The sequence below is a fragment of the Eurytemora carolleeae genome, unplaced genomic scaffold (genome assembly GCF_000591075.1).
Source record: "Eurytemora carolleeae unplaced genomic scaffold, Eaff_2.0 scaffold2191, whole genome shotgun sequence".
Lineage (NCBI taxonomy): Eukaryota > Metazoa > Arthropoda > Copepoda > Calanoida > Temoridae > Eurytemora > Eurytemora carolleeae.
This window is the reverse complement of record NW_019398142.1, coordinates 5,516-23,746: the sequence shown is the minus strand read 5'-3', so window position 1 is coordinate 23,746 and position 18,231 is coordinate 5,516. Positions and strand designations below refer to the sequence as shown.

The following is an 18,231-nucleotide window of genomic DNA, read 5'->3' as shown; positions in this document are numbered from 1 at the left end:
CAAAGAGAACATGTTCACAATTAATTTAGAAGATCGGCGCGAAGCGCCCTATAAGGCTAGTATTTTATAATTTACAATTAAATTTATTAACTATCATTCGATATAGTTTTTGTTTTCCATTTCTATAGTTTTTATTTTTACTATTTAAAAGTTTAGGAACAGCCCGTTACTTTATTTAAAAGTTCACTTTCTTATTTTACAGCCTCATTACCTCATTTTGAATTTTACTTCCAAGTGTTGAATTGTCCAAGTTTGTGTGTGCAGGTATTCTGGACTGGAAGTAAGGTTGTATCTGAAACTATTTCCGTTCACGAAATACAACAGCTTCAACAGGAAACTCAACCCATCAATATTTTCCATATATATATATATATTTTTACTTGAATTATTTTCTAAAATTTAAATGGACATTTTTGGTAAAAAGTTTAAAACAGGAAATAATTTTTAGTTGCAAGTTATTGTGCTTATTGCTAGGTTTATTATAAGTTAAAAACCAATAATTATTTGGTTTGGTTTAAAGTTGATAAAGCGGAAGCCTGTTCTGTGGGATAACCTGCATGCTAATGATTATGACTTGCAGAAACTTTACCTAGGGCCTTATACAGGTATGAAGATTTGAGTTCAAGAACTGCTTGCAAACGTTTGAGCAGAGAAGGCAACCCTGCAAAATTGTGTCTACTATCACATAAGGACTATTTGAATGGACTTTTGACAGATTGTTTTATCGAATAGGAAGAGACAGAACAGTGCCCCTAAGGACTATCTGAAAGGATCTATAACTGATAGTTTCCTCTAACAGGAAGAGACAGAACAGTGCCTCTAAGGACTATGTGAAAGGATCAATGTCTGATAGTTTCATCTAATAGGAAGAGACAGAACAGTGCCCCTAAGGACTATCTGAAAGGATCTATGACTGATAGTTTCCTCTAACAGGAAGAGACAGAACAGAGTCAGTGGATGGGTTTTTGACTAATTGTTTCCTCTGTGACCCACGTACTCCTCAGCGAGGCTGAGGGTTTCAGGGAGGGGTGGTTTCCTGGTAACATTCGTGTTATTGGGATGTCATAATAGATAGATAGATAGGAAGAGACAGGACAGTGTCATTAAGAGCTATTTGGATGGATTTTTACTAATAATTTCCTCTAATACAGTGCTACTAAGCCAGTCTACCTGACCGGATGTATGACTAATAGTTTCCTCTAATAGGAAGGGATAGAACAGTTCCCCCTAAGGACTATCTGAATGGATGTATGACTAATCCTAACTGCGAATACTCCCTCAACACTCCTGCTTTTGTTACCTTGGCAGAATGGATTAATAATCCCGATTGGGATCCTTCAGGTGAAAATGAAAATACACAGGATGCAAGATTCCTTTGGGTACAGCAAAAGCCCTCTTTGCATACAAAGCGTAAAATAATATGGTAATGCATCAAAAGGAATAGTGATGGAAGCAAGCAGTTAATGGGTGTTGCACAAAATATGACGGTAGCAAGACAGCTTAACGGTTGTCTGTGATGTTTGAAAAAATTTCAGACATTTTATTGTTACTTAATCTTAAGGGTAAAATTCTAGCGTTAAAAGTTTGGTCTTGGCATTTACAAAATGTGGTCTGCCTTTTTATTTAAAAATGAAATCTAAACAAAATTATTAATATCTCAGCTAATATGGATAGCACAAAAAAGGCAGACTACATTTTGGAAATGCCAGGACTAGAAGAATTTTGTGGTTATTGTTTCAAGAATGTTAAAATAGGTTGACGACTAAATGTCACAAATAAATTCAAAGATCAAAGACGACTTTCAAGTTGTCTTGCTAGTGTCATGTTTCATTGGACATCCCTTATGTTCTTAAATCTTTGATCAGACTGCATACAGGAAATTGGTGTCTCCAGCTCTACTATAGTTTGGCTTTTTATTTTTAAACTTTATTAATGTAGACTGATACTAATTGTACTAAAATTGTAAAAAAAAAAAATAGTTTCTCAGAAAAACATATTTTAGTCCTATGAAATAACTTTCTTGGGAAAAAAACTGTCTATATTTCAGGTATTCCAGCGCATGAGATGGCTGTTAAAGAACTGTTGTCAGAGTCCAATCTTCCTTCCCCTGGATCTAACAGCTCACCAACCAATCGGGTCAGTAGAGTATATTGTGAACACCATTATTGCAAAAATACAATTCACAAAATTTATGACATAAAAAGCTTTCTGAAGCTAAATGAAAATGGCAGCATATGTTCTTATTTTTATAGAAAAAGATATATTTATGGTCAAATGAGTTTAAGTATGTTATGACATATTATAGGTGTAATCTATTCAGAAGGCTAACATTTTGTGTTTGATCTCTGGCTGAGTCTAGGAATCCAAGATTAAGTAGGAAAATTCATCTTGAAGGCTAACCCTTAGCACTACAATTAATTTAAGAGATGAAATGCTGTACTGATGGATTTCATTTAAGGATTCCCGGATTTTAGACAATCTTTGTCACTAAATATAAAGTTGAGACGCTTAATCCCTAAACTTTGCCGGATATCAAACATAAAAAGAGTAGGAAACAAGATGAGATGTTATATTTTCAGAATGCTGATGAGGCATCGGATGGACTTGATGAGCATGATATAGATCTTATCTGTCAAATGTTCTGGCTTCCATATTCCCATGGTCCAAAGGTATGTTTCTACAATAAAGAGTTGGGTAAAATGAAATGAATAAATAAAAAAATATATGAATGATTAAATGCATGAATGGATAAATGGGTAAACAAAAGTATGAATAAATGATGGGAAAAAAGAATGAATAAATTAAAAAATTAAAGAATTTAGGTAAAAATAAGTAAATGAAATGTTAAAAGGATAAATGAATGAATGAAAAATAACTACTCTAGATGACTGAACTGATAGAAAGCTTCAAGTACTGCAAAGAAAATGCTGCTTCAATGGTAAACTGGAAAGAATGGGAACCAGGTAGCGGTTCTATAGCCTCTTAACAGCTACAGTGCAACCCACAAAATTGTGGAGTTGGATTTAAGCAATTTTATTTTTGTTTTTTATGAACCAAAACATTTTACTGCACAAAGGCTTAGTTTCATGTTTGTTGGACTATTGAAAATTATAAATTGATTTTTTTTGCCTGCCTCAGCTTAATGGGTCCCACTTTTATTATATCAAATAATTTGAATTTGACATAACTTCTCTAGTATGTTTCCTGATTAAAAGATACCAATAAGTTAAAATCAAACTTTAACAGAGCATTTGATGATCTATCAAAAGCTTGTGTCCTGTTACCTTCATAAAGTATGCTATTATGTGTGTACTGCAGTAATCTGCTGTGCACTGACCGAAGATATAGCAGCTTATAGTGAAGAGTGCTATACACATGAAGATATGTATACACCTCACCTCATAGATTTGACCGTTTGTATATCTCGTGCTCGTTTTCAGCAGCTTCAGCTTCCCACTTCCATCCTGTCCTAGGTACCGTTTAAGGATGTACTTGTTGGCCATCTCCAGGTACTGTTGCACATATTTGACTAATCCAGCCGTCTTCCTCCCATTGGCTTTTGCTGGCCGCTCAAGCAGTACATGGACTTCATTCAGCATGACATCTGGTCCGTTTGTACTATAAACCCGGCATGTTTTCCACTGGTTTCCAAGGTTTCCATACTTGTTCTTCATCCAATTTCCTAACTTCAGGTTGTCAGATCTGGCCATGTTTAGAATTTTACTCTGTCTAGAATCACTCACATGGTCCTGTAATTGGAACCATTCTCTTTCAAACAGGGTTAAATATGTTTTACATCAAACAGGGTTAAATATGTGCTACATCAAACAGGGATAAATAAAGGCTAAGAATGGAGTAAATAAAAGGTACTTTATATCTTCTTCAGCTCGATGAATTAATGATAAGATGTGGATCCAGTCTACTCATTAGTTTCAATGTTAGTTGATCCCAGAATCCTTCATTCCTGGTTCCTTCCTAAACAGGGCTGAAATATAGATTCTACAGACACAATATCATAGGCTTCAATCATTCCCAGCTATGCTTGAGTACCATAAGCAGAGTACAATCTCAAAGGCTTTAATGGTTCCCATCTAGGCTAGAGTTTCATAAGCAGGATATAATCCCCAATCCTTTAAGCAGGACTAAAAGAACTGGATTACCACACCCTAGGCCTTTTACAGGGGGGCAAGGGTAACTTGTCCAGGTGTATTATAAGACTACTCCCCAGTTACTGCCTTGTGTTATAATACAGGACATTATATTTCTGCTGGTACCCCTACCCAATTCAACCTGCGTGAGGCCAAAATTCAAGGCATTAAATCCTGAAATTAGTGAGGGATTTAAAGCCTGAACTTCAACCACAAACAAACCAAACCAAGTAAAAATCCTAAAATATAACTTCCCAATTTATACTTTTTAAACTGAAAAAAAATTCTAAAATCCGCAAAGTTTTGTAAAAAATCCAGAATTTGTCAGTGTTAGTTGAACTGGCAGGGAAGATGTTAAGCTAGATTCATCAATATCTTCCCGGATTCTGAGGTGTTGATACAGATCAAGAAAGGCAGCCAAGAAAACTATCTGAGGGCCTTCAATCAACTCAGAGACTTTTTTGGAGATCAGCTGGAGTCCAGACCACCAACTGAACATAAGTTATTACAATTTGTTCAACATCTTAGAGAGAAGATAGGAATGGCTTTATCCAGTCTTTGGACAATCTACAGTATGATCAATTCTGTTTTAAATCTTTTTAATCTTAAACAGTACTGCAGAGTAACAATTCTGCTGAAAAGCTTTGATGTTGATATCATACAAAAGGCAAATGTGTTCAGCACCAGGAACATACATCAGTTTATTTTGGATGCTGATTCTTCTACTCCTTATTGGTTGTTAGAAAGACAATTTTTTGTTTGGCTTATTATGTATGGCATGTTTACTCTATGTTTTGGTAGGCCAGCAACCTGATCTAGTAGATGCCTGGATAGACAAGGCAATGTATGTACACAAGATAACAAAACAAGTTGGAAAGGTAAATAAAGAACAAACAAAATAACTAAAACTTTTTAAAATCTGGTTTGAATGTTTGTTCTGATATTGTTTATAATATATTCCTATGTAAACGTTTTTCCAATTTTTTGGGCAAAGAATTTAACTTATTTTTGGATTATCATAAAATTATGGATTTGGATTATCATGGGGAACCTTAACCATTATAGGCATAATATCAAGTGACCCTCCAAGAAGAGTGGCATGTCCCAATGCCACTAACAAAACTAACAAAAATGATTTCTTTGAGGTGTGTGAAAGATTAATGAATATTGAGAACAGAGATCTGGCGTACGATCTGACAGTTTATATCAACAATGTACGGTGCATTCTTAGCGCATGCAACGCATATCTGAAGGAAGACCAATTAATCAGTGAAAATTTAAACGTTTTTCATTATTTCGTTTGAAGTTTTTAAATGTTGTTGGAGACAATTTATTTTTGATATTACCAGTCAAGACTTTGGTTTTATCGTTTTTCCAGCTTGAAAAGTGTTTTATCCGTACAAATGTTATGCGTATTACTTTAGGAGAAATCCGTTAGTCTCTTTTTTTCAGTGCAACTACAATTTTACAACCACACAAACACAGTTGTGAATTTGACATGGAGGCTCACTTGAAATTACTGCGAAACTTTGCAAGTCTCCTCGGTTAAGTTGTTAATTGTATTGGTTGAGCAGTGGGTTGGATTACGAAACTGTTCTCCTCCGATTAAGCATGGTCCAACTCTCTCCGGGTTAGCTGGAGGACTGGCAGGGGATCTTCTCAGGCTTTATCCGATACAATCGCAGGATATGCTTCCTCTTAAGGTATGCTTAAATTTGGCTTTTTAAACTAGTATTCATTTGTCTTAGTTTTTTTGTGCTGAGGCAATGACACGCTTCCTATTGTGACATCTTTTGTATTTATGTTTAAAGTAATAGCAATAGAAAAGGTCTAGTCTGAAAAACCAATCTTCATTCAAGGACACGAAACTCCATTCTGAAACTTGAAATCTCCACATTTTTTGTTACAGCTTTTTACAGCTTTGGGATATAAGGTCAGCTTCTGTTTGTATTACTTTTCAATGTGTTTTATCACATTTTCTAGGATTGCTGCAATTATTTTTTCAGCGTTATGTGAGCGGTACTGATAACACTGTACTAGTTCTTCCTGTTAGAAATCTACAGAAAGTGATTCCTCAACTGACAGATTCTCTTCAGCTTACAGATTTCAAGGATTATTCCACGTGTTTAAGTTCAGCTCAACAGTCTTTTGTCTTCAAACACAAGGTGCGTACTAAAAATGATTGATATGTAATTGTATGGATGTAATTTGATAAAATGTTTTATGTCTTTTTAGGTCGGAAATGTAACGAAGCATGTGGGTCTTCTTAGGAAAGTTAAAATAAATTATATGACATTATACTTTTGAATCTAAATAAGTATTATTGATAATTACATTTTAAAAAGGGAGGTTTCAAATTAATGATTATGATCAGGGATGAATCATTATTTCAAATTTTAAGAAAAAAGTTGGTATTATATTCTTTATTTATCTAATGCTTCCTTAAAAAAAACCCTATTATTAACTTAGAACTTAGAGAAATGAATATTGAATTAAGCACAAATCAATTTTAGTATTCAAATTTCTCCTTTAATTATTTACTTTTTGCTGACAATATTTTAATTATTTTCTTTATACTTTAGTGTTTGGATGTTAGATAATTACAATGGAGAGCAAAATGCCGTTCTCACAAAAATTCTCCAAATTTCCAATGGCTCTAAATACTCCAAGTTCATCAAAATATTTCTCCCAGACGAGACAAAATACTTGGACTCGGATATTTTTGATCCAATCTTTGACTGTATTGGGTCAGAGGATCCCCCTGAAGCTCAAGGTGGAGATCCAAGGTCTAGTGTACTCCTAGGGGTTCTGGAGAAGAATGAGTTTTTGCTCCGATTTCTCCGTCTCTCCGGGTTCTCCGTCCTGGAACCTGGCCCTTGTATTCCAGGATTAATTGTGATGACTAAACAGTTTTAAATCGGAAATGAACATTTTTACGTCAGCCAGCATTTTTTTGCATTTTGTAGCAACCAGGCAGTCTAATTTATGCAGAATCTTATTATTATTATATATTATAATAATAATAATTATGAAAATAATATATTGGTGAATGGTGATCTTAAATTTAAAATTTTTTGTTTAACATATTGTTGCATATTATATATGCTAAAAATAAATCTTTTTTTTACAAATGAAAGTTGTTACTCAAAATTAAAATTGTTAAAAAGCTTAAGTTTCATGGTTTCTCGAAATATAGAACAAAGGTGAAAACATAAATAAGAGGCTGTTAAATAAGGGCGGGTTAGGTTAGGCTTTAATTGGAGAAAAATGCGAATTTAATAATTAAGACGAGAGAGATTTGGTTTTTTCTTTCTACAGATAAATTTATTAATTATAATTTGATGTCAAACGATAATTCTAATGAGAGTGAATCAAACAAAACTTGTATTTATTAGCTCCATTGAACATATTTCAGTAGGAATGAACAAAAAATGTTCAATTGTACTAAAACTAAAAGTGTGAGTAAAAACGAAGTTAGTACAAATTAGCATATTAGTGTAAATGATTAAAAAAAAATCAATCTAAAATCTAAACTTTCACCATTTTGCACATTTATCCCAATTAGTAAAGAACAAAAAATGTTCAAACCAACTAAAATAAAAAATTTCACCTTGCCCATAAATTATAATTGTTTAAGAAAAAAACATAAGTCTGTTTGAACAAATTTTTTGTTTGAAAGGTTCATTTGCGAATGATCAATTGTTGGCGGGTAAATAATTCTAAACTTTTATGTTCGCCATGATATGTTTGTTGGTAACTAAATGTTTGCAGGGTAGTCAGTTTGAACAAATTTTTTGTTAGAAATATTCATTTACACTAGGTTCAATTGCATGTAAAGAAAAAAAAATTGGTTCGTAACAAATATTTAGTATTCCAGATCAATCCATATAAATAATTTGTACTAACTATTCTATGCGGAAAAATAAAATTTTAGTCCAATTGAACAGTGAATCAGTGTGTTCATTTGCACTTAAGTACAAGAAGTACAATCGTACTGCAAACCTGTTTCTGATCAGCTGACAGTAATGCAAATGTATGCATGTTATTTCAATCGGACATTAGTGAATAAGATATAGCATCATGCGGAATGAACAGCTTGATGAAAAGCAAAATTGGATTCGAAAGTCGTCTTCATTGGGTTGATATATTTGCCTACCCACCGTATATCTATGAAAGTTCAGATAAAGTCGCCTAGTCTTGGATTCACAAACTCATCTTAATTTCTATGGTGTATTTTCCTTGCCATTAAAAATTAGTTCTGTGGCCATAGATATAACAACGGATTGACGCTTGGTTCCGTTGATAAAGCACCAAACATTGACGCCAGGTAGCTAGGTTGAGGTTATTGTATACACACAACTCTGCTAAAGAGAGAGAGAAAGTACACTTGTACGGCTGGGCGGCCTAGCCTAACACCACACACACACACACATACAGCTGAATCCTAAATTAACCCCGACCTAATCAATAAACCAAACAATTCAATATTTCATCTTTTTTACTCGCTATTTCGTCATTTTTAAAGTTTTATCAGATAGATATAATTTAGATTAATCAAAATTATTTTTCAGATTTTATAAATATTTAAAATTGACCCGAGATTTCAACCAACTGTGCTGGGTAAGGATTATATTCTGATCGAATTATTCTTAAAATATACAAATATCTACAAAAAACGTACGGAGGGGTCCAAAACTCGTATAATAGGACAGGCCCCTAGTTTTTAAGCTTTAACCTAACCCTAAATAATAATAAATAAATACTAATTTACTAATTTCGTCATGTACAAAATTGAAAGGAGGGGGGAGCCTGGGGGGTCCAAAAATCGTTCATTAGGACAGACCCCGTTACTTCAGAGTTAGACTAGGTTAAGACAATTTCAGGGTGCCAAGCGCTGCACCTAAACAGGCAAGGGAGGGGTTGCTGAGGGGATACGGATAGATCAGACAAAGGGTGGAGGACAGGGAATATGGCTAGAACAGGTTAGGGGTTGGGGCTAGACCAGATTAGGGGTTGGGGCTAGAACAGGCTAGGAGTTAGGGCTAGATGGGGATAGGGGTTACGGCTAGGACAGCCTAAAGGGACCGTCCAAGGATGCGGCTAGAACAAGCTAGAGGTTGGGGCTAGAACAAGCTAGGTGGAAAAGTGCTAGAACCGGCACTTGCCTAAAATTGTCTAGTTTGGCATTTTTTAATATTTTTTAATACAATATATATTGTTAAGGTACAGCCAGTGCCGAGAACATGCGGCAGATCGAAGGTATCGGAGTGAATATGATGCACCCCTACAAAGAACCTAAACCACCTGCAAGGAAGAAATATCCTTGCGACCTTTGCGAATATGCTGCAACCCAAATATCATCCTTAAAAACACACAAGGAAAGCAGACACGAAGGCATTCGTTACTCTTGTGACCAGTGCGAATATTCAGCAACAACGGTCGGAAATCTGAAGAAACACAGAGGGAGTAAACATGAAAACATTAGATATCCCTGCAACCAGTGCGAGTACTCGGCCACACAGATGTCATCACTGAAAACACACAAGAATATCAAGCATGAAGGAATCAGGTATCCATGTCACTTATGTGAATATAGAGCCACAACACAGGGAAACCTGAAGAAGCACACTCAAAGCAAACACGACGCTATCAGGTATCCCTGCAATCAATGCAGATATTCCGCCACGCAAATGTCAGCATTGAAAGCGCATATACAGCTCAGACATCAACGGATTTTGTATCAATGTGATAAATGTGAATTTTCCGCCGGCCAGGCTGCTGAATTAAAAGAACACAAAGAGACTAAACACGGACAAGTTATTTATCCCTGTCCTTCTTTCTTCTACTCTAGCTAGAGATTTGTTTTTAATCTTCTAGATAGACAAGAAAATAATTCATTTTCCCACTTTATGTCACCTGGCATTTAACCTCTGATATTGAAGTAAACATTTTTCTTTTTAACTCCGTTCTTGCCGGTCTTGTTCGCCCATATTTTTCATGTCACTTATTCAAGTTTTAGATATTTTGAAACTTTTTATGAAAATAAGAAATATTATTATTTTTCGCTTTCCTAGGACCAAACTTGCTGACTCTGTGTACAGTCCATATTACGGGGATATCGACTCCAAGCCTATACAGAAAGGGTCAGTATTTAATATTCTTAATTCATAATTGACTTAAAACTATTTTCCTTCTTTTCTCGATTATTTACACAGATTCGGCAAGATTGTTCTTGGATCTATAAATCCGTTAAACTTGATTTTATATTTTATATATAAGTCGGAATTTGACCAAGCCCTAGATTCGTGGAGATTTGTGATCTCTATATTTTCCAAGATTTTCAGGGGATTATATTTGGCTTAAATTCTTCCTTCGCTCCGGTCCAGTACTGAAATAGTTCATATCTTTTATTGATTGGAAATTAAAGTTTTTTTTCTTTTGTGAATTAGCCGGTTTGAATGGGTTGGGGCGTAGGTCTGATCTAATGGTAAATATATACCCCTGATTCAAATTGTAAATTGCAGCTGACTTTGTAAAATTGTTTGTAAACAAATGTAACAGTTATTTTTAACTTTGTACAATTACTCGCCAACTGTATTATAAAACTTATGTAGATTAAAATAGAATTAAAATTGTAATTTTTTTATGTTCTTTCTTCCACGGTTTGATCAGGGGTATATATTTTCTCTAGAAAGCTCAAACCTTCCTTTTTTTTACATACTATGCTTTTATAGTCGTTAATAATCGCCTTTAATTTCTATTAAATGGTTTTGCTTTTCTGTTTGTCTTTTTGTCTGTTTTTGTCCAACTGTTCAACAAATCGACTAAACATCTCAATCTATCTGACCCAAAATCTGATCAAAATTGGAAAATTTAGGATACTAGTACAAACGTCGAACCCACAAACGTCGTACGGTACAAAGGTCGGACTTATAAACGTCGGACTTACAAACATCAGACTGGTACAAACCTCGGACCAATACAACAACTATATAAATAAAGTTGTATTCTCTGTTTGTTCGTTTGTCTGTTTGTCTGTTTTTTTGTTTGTTTGTTTGTTTGTTTGTTTGTTTGTTTGTTTGTTTTTGTACTGGTACCGGGTGAAAATCGCATGATAAGTTTGAAGATGCTGCATTTTAATCAAAATATGCCGCTTGGTTAAGCTTAAAATCGTGGAAATACTAATGAATGACCCTTTTTCAGCTAATATCTGAAAATAAGAATCTAGAGTTATAGCCATTAAACCATTTTACACTTATTAGATCCAAAAAATCGATTAAACTTGAAGGGAACGAAGACTCAATTCTAAGTGACCCTCCATTTAAAAAAAAAGTGTCATGTCCGTTAGTCAAAGGTATCCTTTTATTCCTTATCTATTCCAAAGCAGCTTAACTCTGAAAATTTCCGTTTTTATCTCTGTAGCATAAGTTCCCAAGTTACTTTTACAGCGATCCACAATTAAGAATTATAATTTTTTTAGATATTGAATTTTTAATATTTAGATATCTTAATCATATTTGTTTAGTCAAAGGATTAAAGGGTATCATTGTGAATCAGACGTGCAACCTTTTTTAAATAGAGGGTCATTGAAATTATGTCTACAGTCGCTTTGAAGAGGTGCTGATAATAAATAAAAGAGGATATCAAGGAGTCTGTATGGAATATAAGGGAGAAGAAATCGACCCGACCCTCCCTACCATATGATTATACCAGGGAATAGGAATAAAGGGAAAGGAAATGGCGCTGGTCTGGCAATGGCAAGAGAAAGCCAGTCGCACTGCTTTGCAGACGAGTTCGGTAAACTTTACACACACTCTTTTGGTACAGACACACAACATGACTACAGTCAAGGAAGTTGCAGAACAATGTTGTCAATTATAATTAAGCTTGAATAACGACTAGTTTATTGTAAACTTTAATCAAATTATATTCTTTGCATGAAAATTTGGCTTATATTGTTGACTTAAATATATAAATAATATACTACATGTATATTAAGCTTATTTTTAAGTAAAAAAATTAACAATAAACAAATTTACTCTCCTAGACTGTACAAATACCGAGATTCGTATGTGCTGTATATATCTACAGTACAAACCTTCGGTTCGGTAAACTTTACACACACACACATGACCTTTCCGCCCCCTGGATTATACATACATTGCAGTCATTGCAGATGGTACTCCATTTGAAAAAGAGTTTTTAAAGATCGTTTTTAAAGATCGTTTTTAAAGATAGTTTTTAAATGTTATTTTTCACAATACCATATTTGTGTATTCCAAAAATGTGTTCGTTTGGCGTTATTCGGCCTACTTATTTCATTGTTGAATTTATACTATAACGGTATAACCTGAAATTGCAATATTATTAGATGTAATACCATTGGTAGAACAATATTCGCACTATGGTTGCACCTATGGTAACATAAATCTAAGAAATTGACCACTTTTCTGAATATTTGTACGCGGTATTTGTGTACATCAGACAAATATTTCTTATTCAAATGGAGTACCGTCTGTAAAGCATGAATAATCATATGTTATGGGCGATTCCTTCTCCCTTATATATTTTATAAGGAATATATGTGTTATAAATTGTACGCACATACATTAATCTATATATATATATAAAGCTCTTCGCTTATATATATTTGTTTATATGTTAACCATAGCTGGCCAAACGGCTGGACCGAATGGGCTGACATTTTTTTAAGTCGAAAGAAAGTTTCTTTTAAAATTTATAATTATTTTTTTTCCACGGGCAACGCTCTTCGCTCATACATATATATTTGTTGGCTATAGCTGGCCAAATGGATAAACCAAATTGGCTAAAAAATTTTAGGACACCCATTGGTACATAGGCAAAAAAAAAATTGTTAAAAATTGGATTTTTTTAACTCAAGAGGGCAACACCGGTCACTTTAGCTAGTATTCCCTTAGACTAGAGAGTAATTCTATAAATTCTCAAGCACTAGGCGATTAATCAATATAATGTTAATAAATAAGTTGGCTGTATGTGATAGGTACTTTCCCAAAGTAATTTTCCTAAGCGGCAACTTCCCAATGGTATTTTCCCAAGTGGAATCTTCCCAAAGTGCAATTTCTCAAGCGGAAACTATCCATGTCTGTCCTAGCAGCAGCACCCCTCCCATTGTAGCCTGTGGTGCCTTAGATCGCCTAACCTAACCTTTGGAAAGTTGGGAAATTGCACATTTGGAAAGTTGAGTTGTCACTTGGGTAATGCTTTTGGTAAAATACCTAACACCAAATATGTACTCAAACTTTACCCCCTGAGCCCAGAACTTAAGACAGGGTGTCATTGCGAAAACCAGTTTTGAACCCCAGGTTTCAAGAATTGGGTCCGGGTTAGGCAGTATTATGGATAATTGAATATCAGTATTTTTGTAATGAAATATTACTTTTTTTAGTTTCTTTATATTCTCCATTTTTTTCGAATCTCAAAATATACACAAATATTAAGACCTCAGAGCCCGAAATTTAAAAGAGTATCGTTGAACGAAACTTCCGAGTTTTCTTTTTGGGGTGTTAATATTTGTGTAGATTTGGATTTAAGAGATTCGGAAAAAATGGAGAATATGAAGAAACTAAATAACATATTATTTTATAACAAAAATATTGATATACACAAAACTGTCATAACCCCATTCATGAAACCCGGGTTCCAAAGCGGTTTTCATAACGATACCCTGTCTTAAGTTTTGGGCTCAGAAATGAAACTCGGGAGTTTCGTTCCACGATACTCTTTTAAATTTTGGGCTCTGTAGTGAAGATAATGTAGAGTTAACGTTCTTTATTGTAGGCGATGGAATGACGGTGTTCGGTACTCCTGCGATCTCTGCGAATATTCAGCAACAACAGTTGGTAATCTGAAGAATCATAAAGCAAGTAAACATGAGAACATTAGATATCCTTGTGATCAATGCGACTACTCAGCCACACAGATGTCATCATTGAAAACACACAAGAATATCAAGCATGAAGGAATCAGGTATCCATGTCACTTATGTGAATATAGAGCCACAACACAGGGAAACCTGAAGAAGCACACTCAAAGCAAACACGACGCTATCAGGTATCCCTGCGATCAATGCAGATATTCCGCCACCCAAATATCAGCTTTGAAAGCGCATATAGAAACGCGGCATCAACGGATTTTGTATCAATGTGATAAATGTGAATTTTCTGCTGAGCAGGCCGCAGAATTGAAAGAACACAAAGAGATTAAGCACGGACTAACTTTATACCCTTGTCCAACTTTCTTTTACTCCCATTAAACAACCTTTGTGTCTTTTAAACAAAAGTGCCATTTTTGTTCCATCTGTTATGACATTTTTAAGAATGTATAATTTTATATGCCCAGCATTATCGATTCTTTATCAGTTTATTCTCTCTCAACAGAGCATTTAGTCTTATGTTGAATTGGACAATTTTTTGGTTTTTTTCGGCTTTCCTCAGACGAAATTTTGCCGTCAAGATTTTTTCAAATTATTCTTACTTTATTGAGTAAAATAACCTTTTTTTGGAATGAACATTTTTTAGCGCGATTTTTTATTTCGATTGATTTCCCCTCAATTAGTAAATCATTTTAAATTATTAAAATTATTATTATTAAAAAAATTCTGCTTTTTTCGGTTTTTTAATTTTTGTGTGTTGGGGGGGATTTTCTGATTCTAAGTTCTCTCTTGCAAACAAAAATGTATTGGCTACCTGGGCAAATTATGTTGTGTCTGTTGTAAATATATGGATATAGTTATAAATTGTATATAATGAAGTTAAACGTTGATAATGCTGTTTAGTTAATTCATGAAAATTAAATTGAGTTTCAGTTTTGCAACTGTTGTTAATTTTTTATTATTTAATTATTAATTAATTAATTATTTAATGTCATGGATTTTTCATTTTGTTTTTTTTCAATTTAATTACAAGATTTAGCTGGAAGGGGTTTTTTATTATTTATTCATAACTTTGGATCAAAATCGTACATTTATGTTTTTGTTTAACGGAAAAGATTGTTCGTTTATTTTAATAAAAATCATAATATCCCAATTTTTGCAATAAGGAACGGAACTAAGTTCGTCTTTCCACTCAAATGTGTTCCTGAGGGCCAAAATAATTGAAATTTTTTTGGAACATTTCCATCGTGTTTTTGTCTAAATCTCCTTATACGTCGTTTTTATCTTTGCTTAAATGGATTAAGGAGTAAATAATTTTAATTCACTAAAACGTTGTCAGAGCCATTAGCTAAAAATCTTTAGAGCTAATCAAGTTCTTTTAAATCTGCCATAAAGTTTTTTTTTCGGAATCGCGACTTTTGCATTTTGTTTTGTAAAGGATTACTTAAAACGCATAGAAACTTATTGGAATTAGATTTATTCGGAGATTTTTTATGCGAAATTTTTTTCTCACAAAATGGCCGGTCTATTTTATTAACCGGCCCAAAAAATAGTCGCGAAATAAGACTATAAATCCGGTTTTCTGAATAGTATTTTACTGAAAATACTCGGGCTCTCAGGTACATCTTGCAGGGGTGAATATTTTTAAGAAATACCTCCGTCCCAGGGGGTAGAATGATTTTACAAGAAAATATTCACCCTGTCTTATTGCAGTAAGATGGCTTATGATTTGTGATCCTATTGGATACTATAGTCCCAGAGGTCACAGGAGTCTGAAATAAATCAATGCTTTCTCATAAAATGCTACCTGTGTCAGTGTGCAGCAACATTTTCAAAATAAAAAGTCCATGACATTGACTTGTATGGGTTAGCCTGGATTTGATAAAATGTTACCCCATTGTGACGATAGTATGGAAACTGACGGGTATCTGAACTTAAAATAATTAATCAGTTTTTAAAGATTTAAAATTAACCCCAATTACAACTACATCTAACATCCAACTTCACCTATTCAGCTTAACCTGTCCTAACCTATCTAACAGAATTTAAGTCAGAAAATACTTAGGTCAGTTTTCTTAAGGTCGGATGAGCGGGTACCATTATCATTTTAATGTACATTATTTTGGGGTATTATTTGAAGTCCAATGTAAGTTTTCGCTAATAAATTTAATTCTATAGGCAATGGACTGAAGGTGTTCGGTACTCCTGTGACCTATGTGAATATTCAGCAACAACAGTTGGTAATCTGAAGAATCATAAAGCAAGCAAACATGAGAACATTAGATATCCTTGTGATCAATGCGAGTACTCGGCCACACAGATGTCATCATTGAAAACACACAAGAATATCAAGCATGAAGGAATCAGGTATCCATGTCACTTATGTGAATATAGAGCCACAACACAGGGAAACCTAAAGAAGCACACTCAAAGCAAACACGAAGCTTTTCGATATCCTTGCGATCAATGCAGATATTCCGCCACCCAAATGTCGGCCCTGAAAGCGCATAAAGAGGCCCGACATCAAAGGATTCTTTATCAATGTGATAAATGTGAATTTTCTGTTGGACAGGCCGCGGAATTGAAAGAACACAAAGAGATGAAACATGGACTAGAGCTGAAACATGTAGTACAAGAGCAAGTTGTTTATCCTTATCCTTCGTTCTTCTACTCTCACTAAACCATGGTATATATGAATGTATGAATATTTTATAGACCAAACTTCTCACAGTTTTGCCAATCCAAGTTTTTAAACGTACTTTGCCAATTTAAGGACACATCTTAATCATTTCCCCTTTTTTCCTATTTACATTGAAGCAAAAGGGAATGCATGAAAGTAAGGGTAGTGGAATATTTTATAAAAAAAAGTCAAAATTTGGCTTACTGAGCAGAGAAAGTCAACCCATGTTTAATTGAATAAATTAAAAACTGAATTCTGTGAATTTTTAAGAATGTTATAGTGGGGATACATCTCTATTTTCATCTTCAACAAAATCGTTTAAATAATTTCTTTTTTTCGGTTTTCTTTTATCTTAACGGTTGCATTCGTTTTTCTAAATCGGTACTGCTTTTGTAAATAAAGTAATTTGTTTTTGTATTTCTTTAATATTTCTGTAATATTTCTTTCATATTTTTGTTATCGGGCACTTTTTATGTAGATATGCAAAAAAGTGAAGTAGTTAATACATAAAACACCTCTCCCCCCCTCTTCTTTTTCTCTCTCTTAATTTCTATATCCTAGTAAAAGTAATTGACCCCCTTCAACCCTTCCCAAGAAAACAATTGTAACTACCCCTCCCCAGAAAAAAAAAACAAGTTAAAAGTAAGTTCTTTTGAACATATCGCTGTGTGTGTACGCCCCTGACCCCACCTCCCCTCTCTGGTTATAAATCGTAAACGATTCATTTAATTTATTTCTCAATCTTATTGAATTGATGCCATAAATGCACTATTGTTGTTGTGTACAAAATTGTCGAATTAAAAATTAATGCTGCAACTAAAATTCAGTTGGATATCTTGATAATGTTAAAAAATAACAAAAGTTTGCCAATATTTATTATGAAACTAAAATTGTATGTAATGTAAATAAATTGTAGATTTATAAATAGCAAACATAATAACTTATTTTCCTACATTTAAAATTCAGTGATGGTGATGGACCAAACCTCTGTAGAGTAAAAAAGTAGATGTTAGTTACACATTTATTGAAAATATATTTCGGTCTGGGTTGACCCTCGTCAGTTCTANAAGAAAATAAACAAACAAAAAAGATTATTCAAAATAAGAATTTGGGCTGTCAAATGGACATAAGGGAAAAGAACTCAGATTATAAGATGGAAAAAAGATAATTTGCAAATATTCACTTTCTAAAAAAATGTTTTAAGACAATTATTATTTTCCTACGTTCTTTACTGTATACTAACAGGCTTGAATTTGATTCAAGGATTTTTACGAGTTTATAGTTGATTCTATATGATACAGTGAGAACTAGAAAACTGTGAAATAGGAAGACAACATTATAGCAATACTTGAGTTGTTCCTGAGAAAATAGTTCTACTATAGCATCTCATTAAATCACTTTTCAATTTAATTGGGTCCGTATTCGCTATTGCTGTGTTTAATGTTCTTGGACTATTTTATGTCAAAAGTAGTATCGTCTCACTATTCCAG

The 18,231-nt window shown here is 33.8% G+C and overlaps 2 protein-coding genes across 6 annotated transcripts; both read left to right on the top strand.

The window, feature by feature from the left end:
- Window positions 1–229: 229 nt before the first annotated feature.
- On the top strand, window positions 230–7,280 carry LOC111716876 (uncharacterized). Its single transcript, XM_023492389.1, has 12 exons — window positions 230–333; window positions 521–605; window positions 1,207–1,341; window positions 2,048–2,136; window positions 2,580–2,669; window positions 2,885–2,963; window positions 4,950–5,026; window positions 5,294–5,401; window positions 5,723–5,851; window positions 6,155–6,313; window positions 6,384–6,418; window positions 6,731–7,280. The coding sequence occupies exons 3-12, from the start codon at window positions 1,251–1,253 to the stop codon at window positions 7,062–7,064; spliced, it is 1,191 nt and encodes a 396-aa protein (XP_023348157.1). The 5' UTR covers window positions 230–333; window positions 521–605; window positions 1,207–1,250; the 3' UTR covers window positions 7,065–7,280.
- Window positions 7,281–8,662: 1,382 nt separating this feature from the next.
- LOC111716875 (zinc finger autosomal protein) lies at window positions 8,663–17,373 on the top strand. 5 transcript variants are annotated; one of them, XM_023492386.1, is made up of 5 exons: window positions 8,663–8,768; window positions 9,372–9,717; window positions 10,223–10,291; window positions 13,968–14,240; window positions 16,240–17,373. In XM_023492386.1, exons 2-5 carry the CDS (start codon window positions 9,392–9,394, stop codon window positions 16,739–16,741), a joined length of 1,170 nt encoding a protein of 389 aa, XP_023348154.1. In that variant the 5' UTR covers window positions 8,663–8,768; window positions 9,372–9,391; the 3' UTR covers window positions 16,742–17,373. The 5 variants fall into 5 exon arrangements, with proteins under 5 accessions (XP_023348154.1, XP_023348155.1, XP_023348152.1 ...); XM_023492387.1 differs by having other exon boundaries at window positions 9,372–9,801; window positions 13,968–14,156; XM_023492384.1 differs by having other exon boundaries at window positions 9,372–9,801.
- Window positions 17,374–18,231: the final 858 nt, after the last annotated feature.

Bases quoted from the DNA above. Each gene is read 5' to 3' on its own strand.
- LOC111716875 (XM_023492384.1), top strand. From the start codon at position 9,392: ATGCGGCAGATCGAAGGTATCGGAGTGAATATGATGCACCCCTACAAA. The intron at 10,292-13,967 runs GTCAGTATTTAA...TCTTTATTGTAG, and splicing joins TCCAAGCCTATACAGAAAGG to GCGATGGAATGACGGTGTTC. The intron at 14,241-16,239 runs GTATCCCTGCGA...TTAATTCTATAG, and splicing joins AGCAAACACGACGCTATCAG to GCAATGGACTGAAGGTGTTC.
- LOC111716876 (XM_023492389.1), top strand. From the start codon at position 1,251: ATGACTAATCCTAACTGCGAATACTCCCTCAACACTCCTGCTTTTGTT. The intron at 5,402-5,722 runs GAAGACCAATTA...TTGGTTGAGCAG, and splicing joins CATGCAACGCATATCTGAAG to TGGGTTGGATTACGAAACTG. The intron at 6,419-6,730 runs GAAAGTTAAAAT...TTTATACTTTAG, and splicing joins AAGCATGTGGGTCTTCTTAG to TGTTTGGATGTTAGATAATT.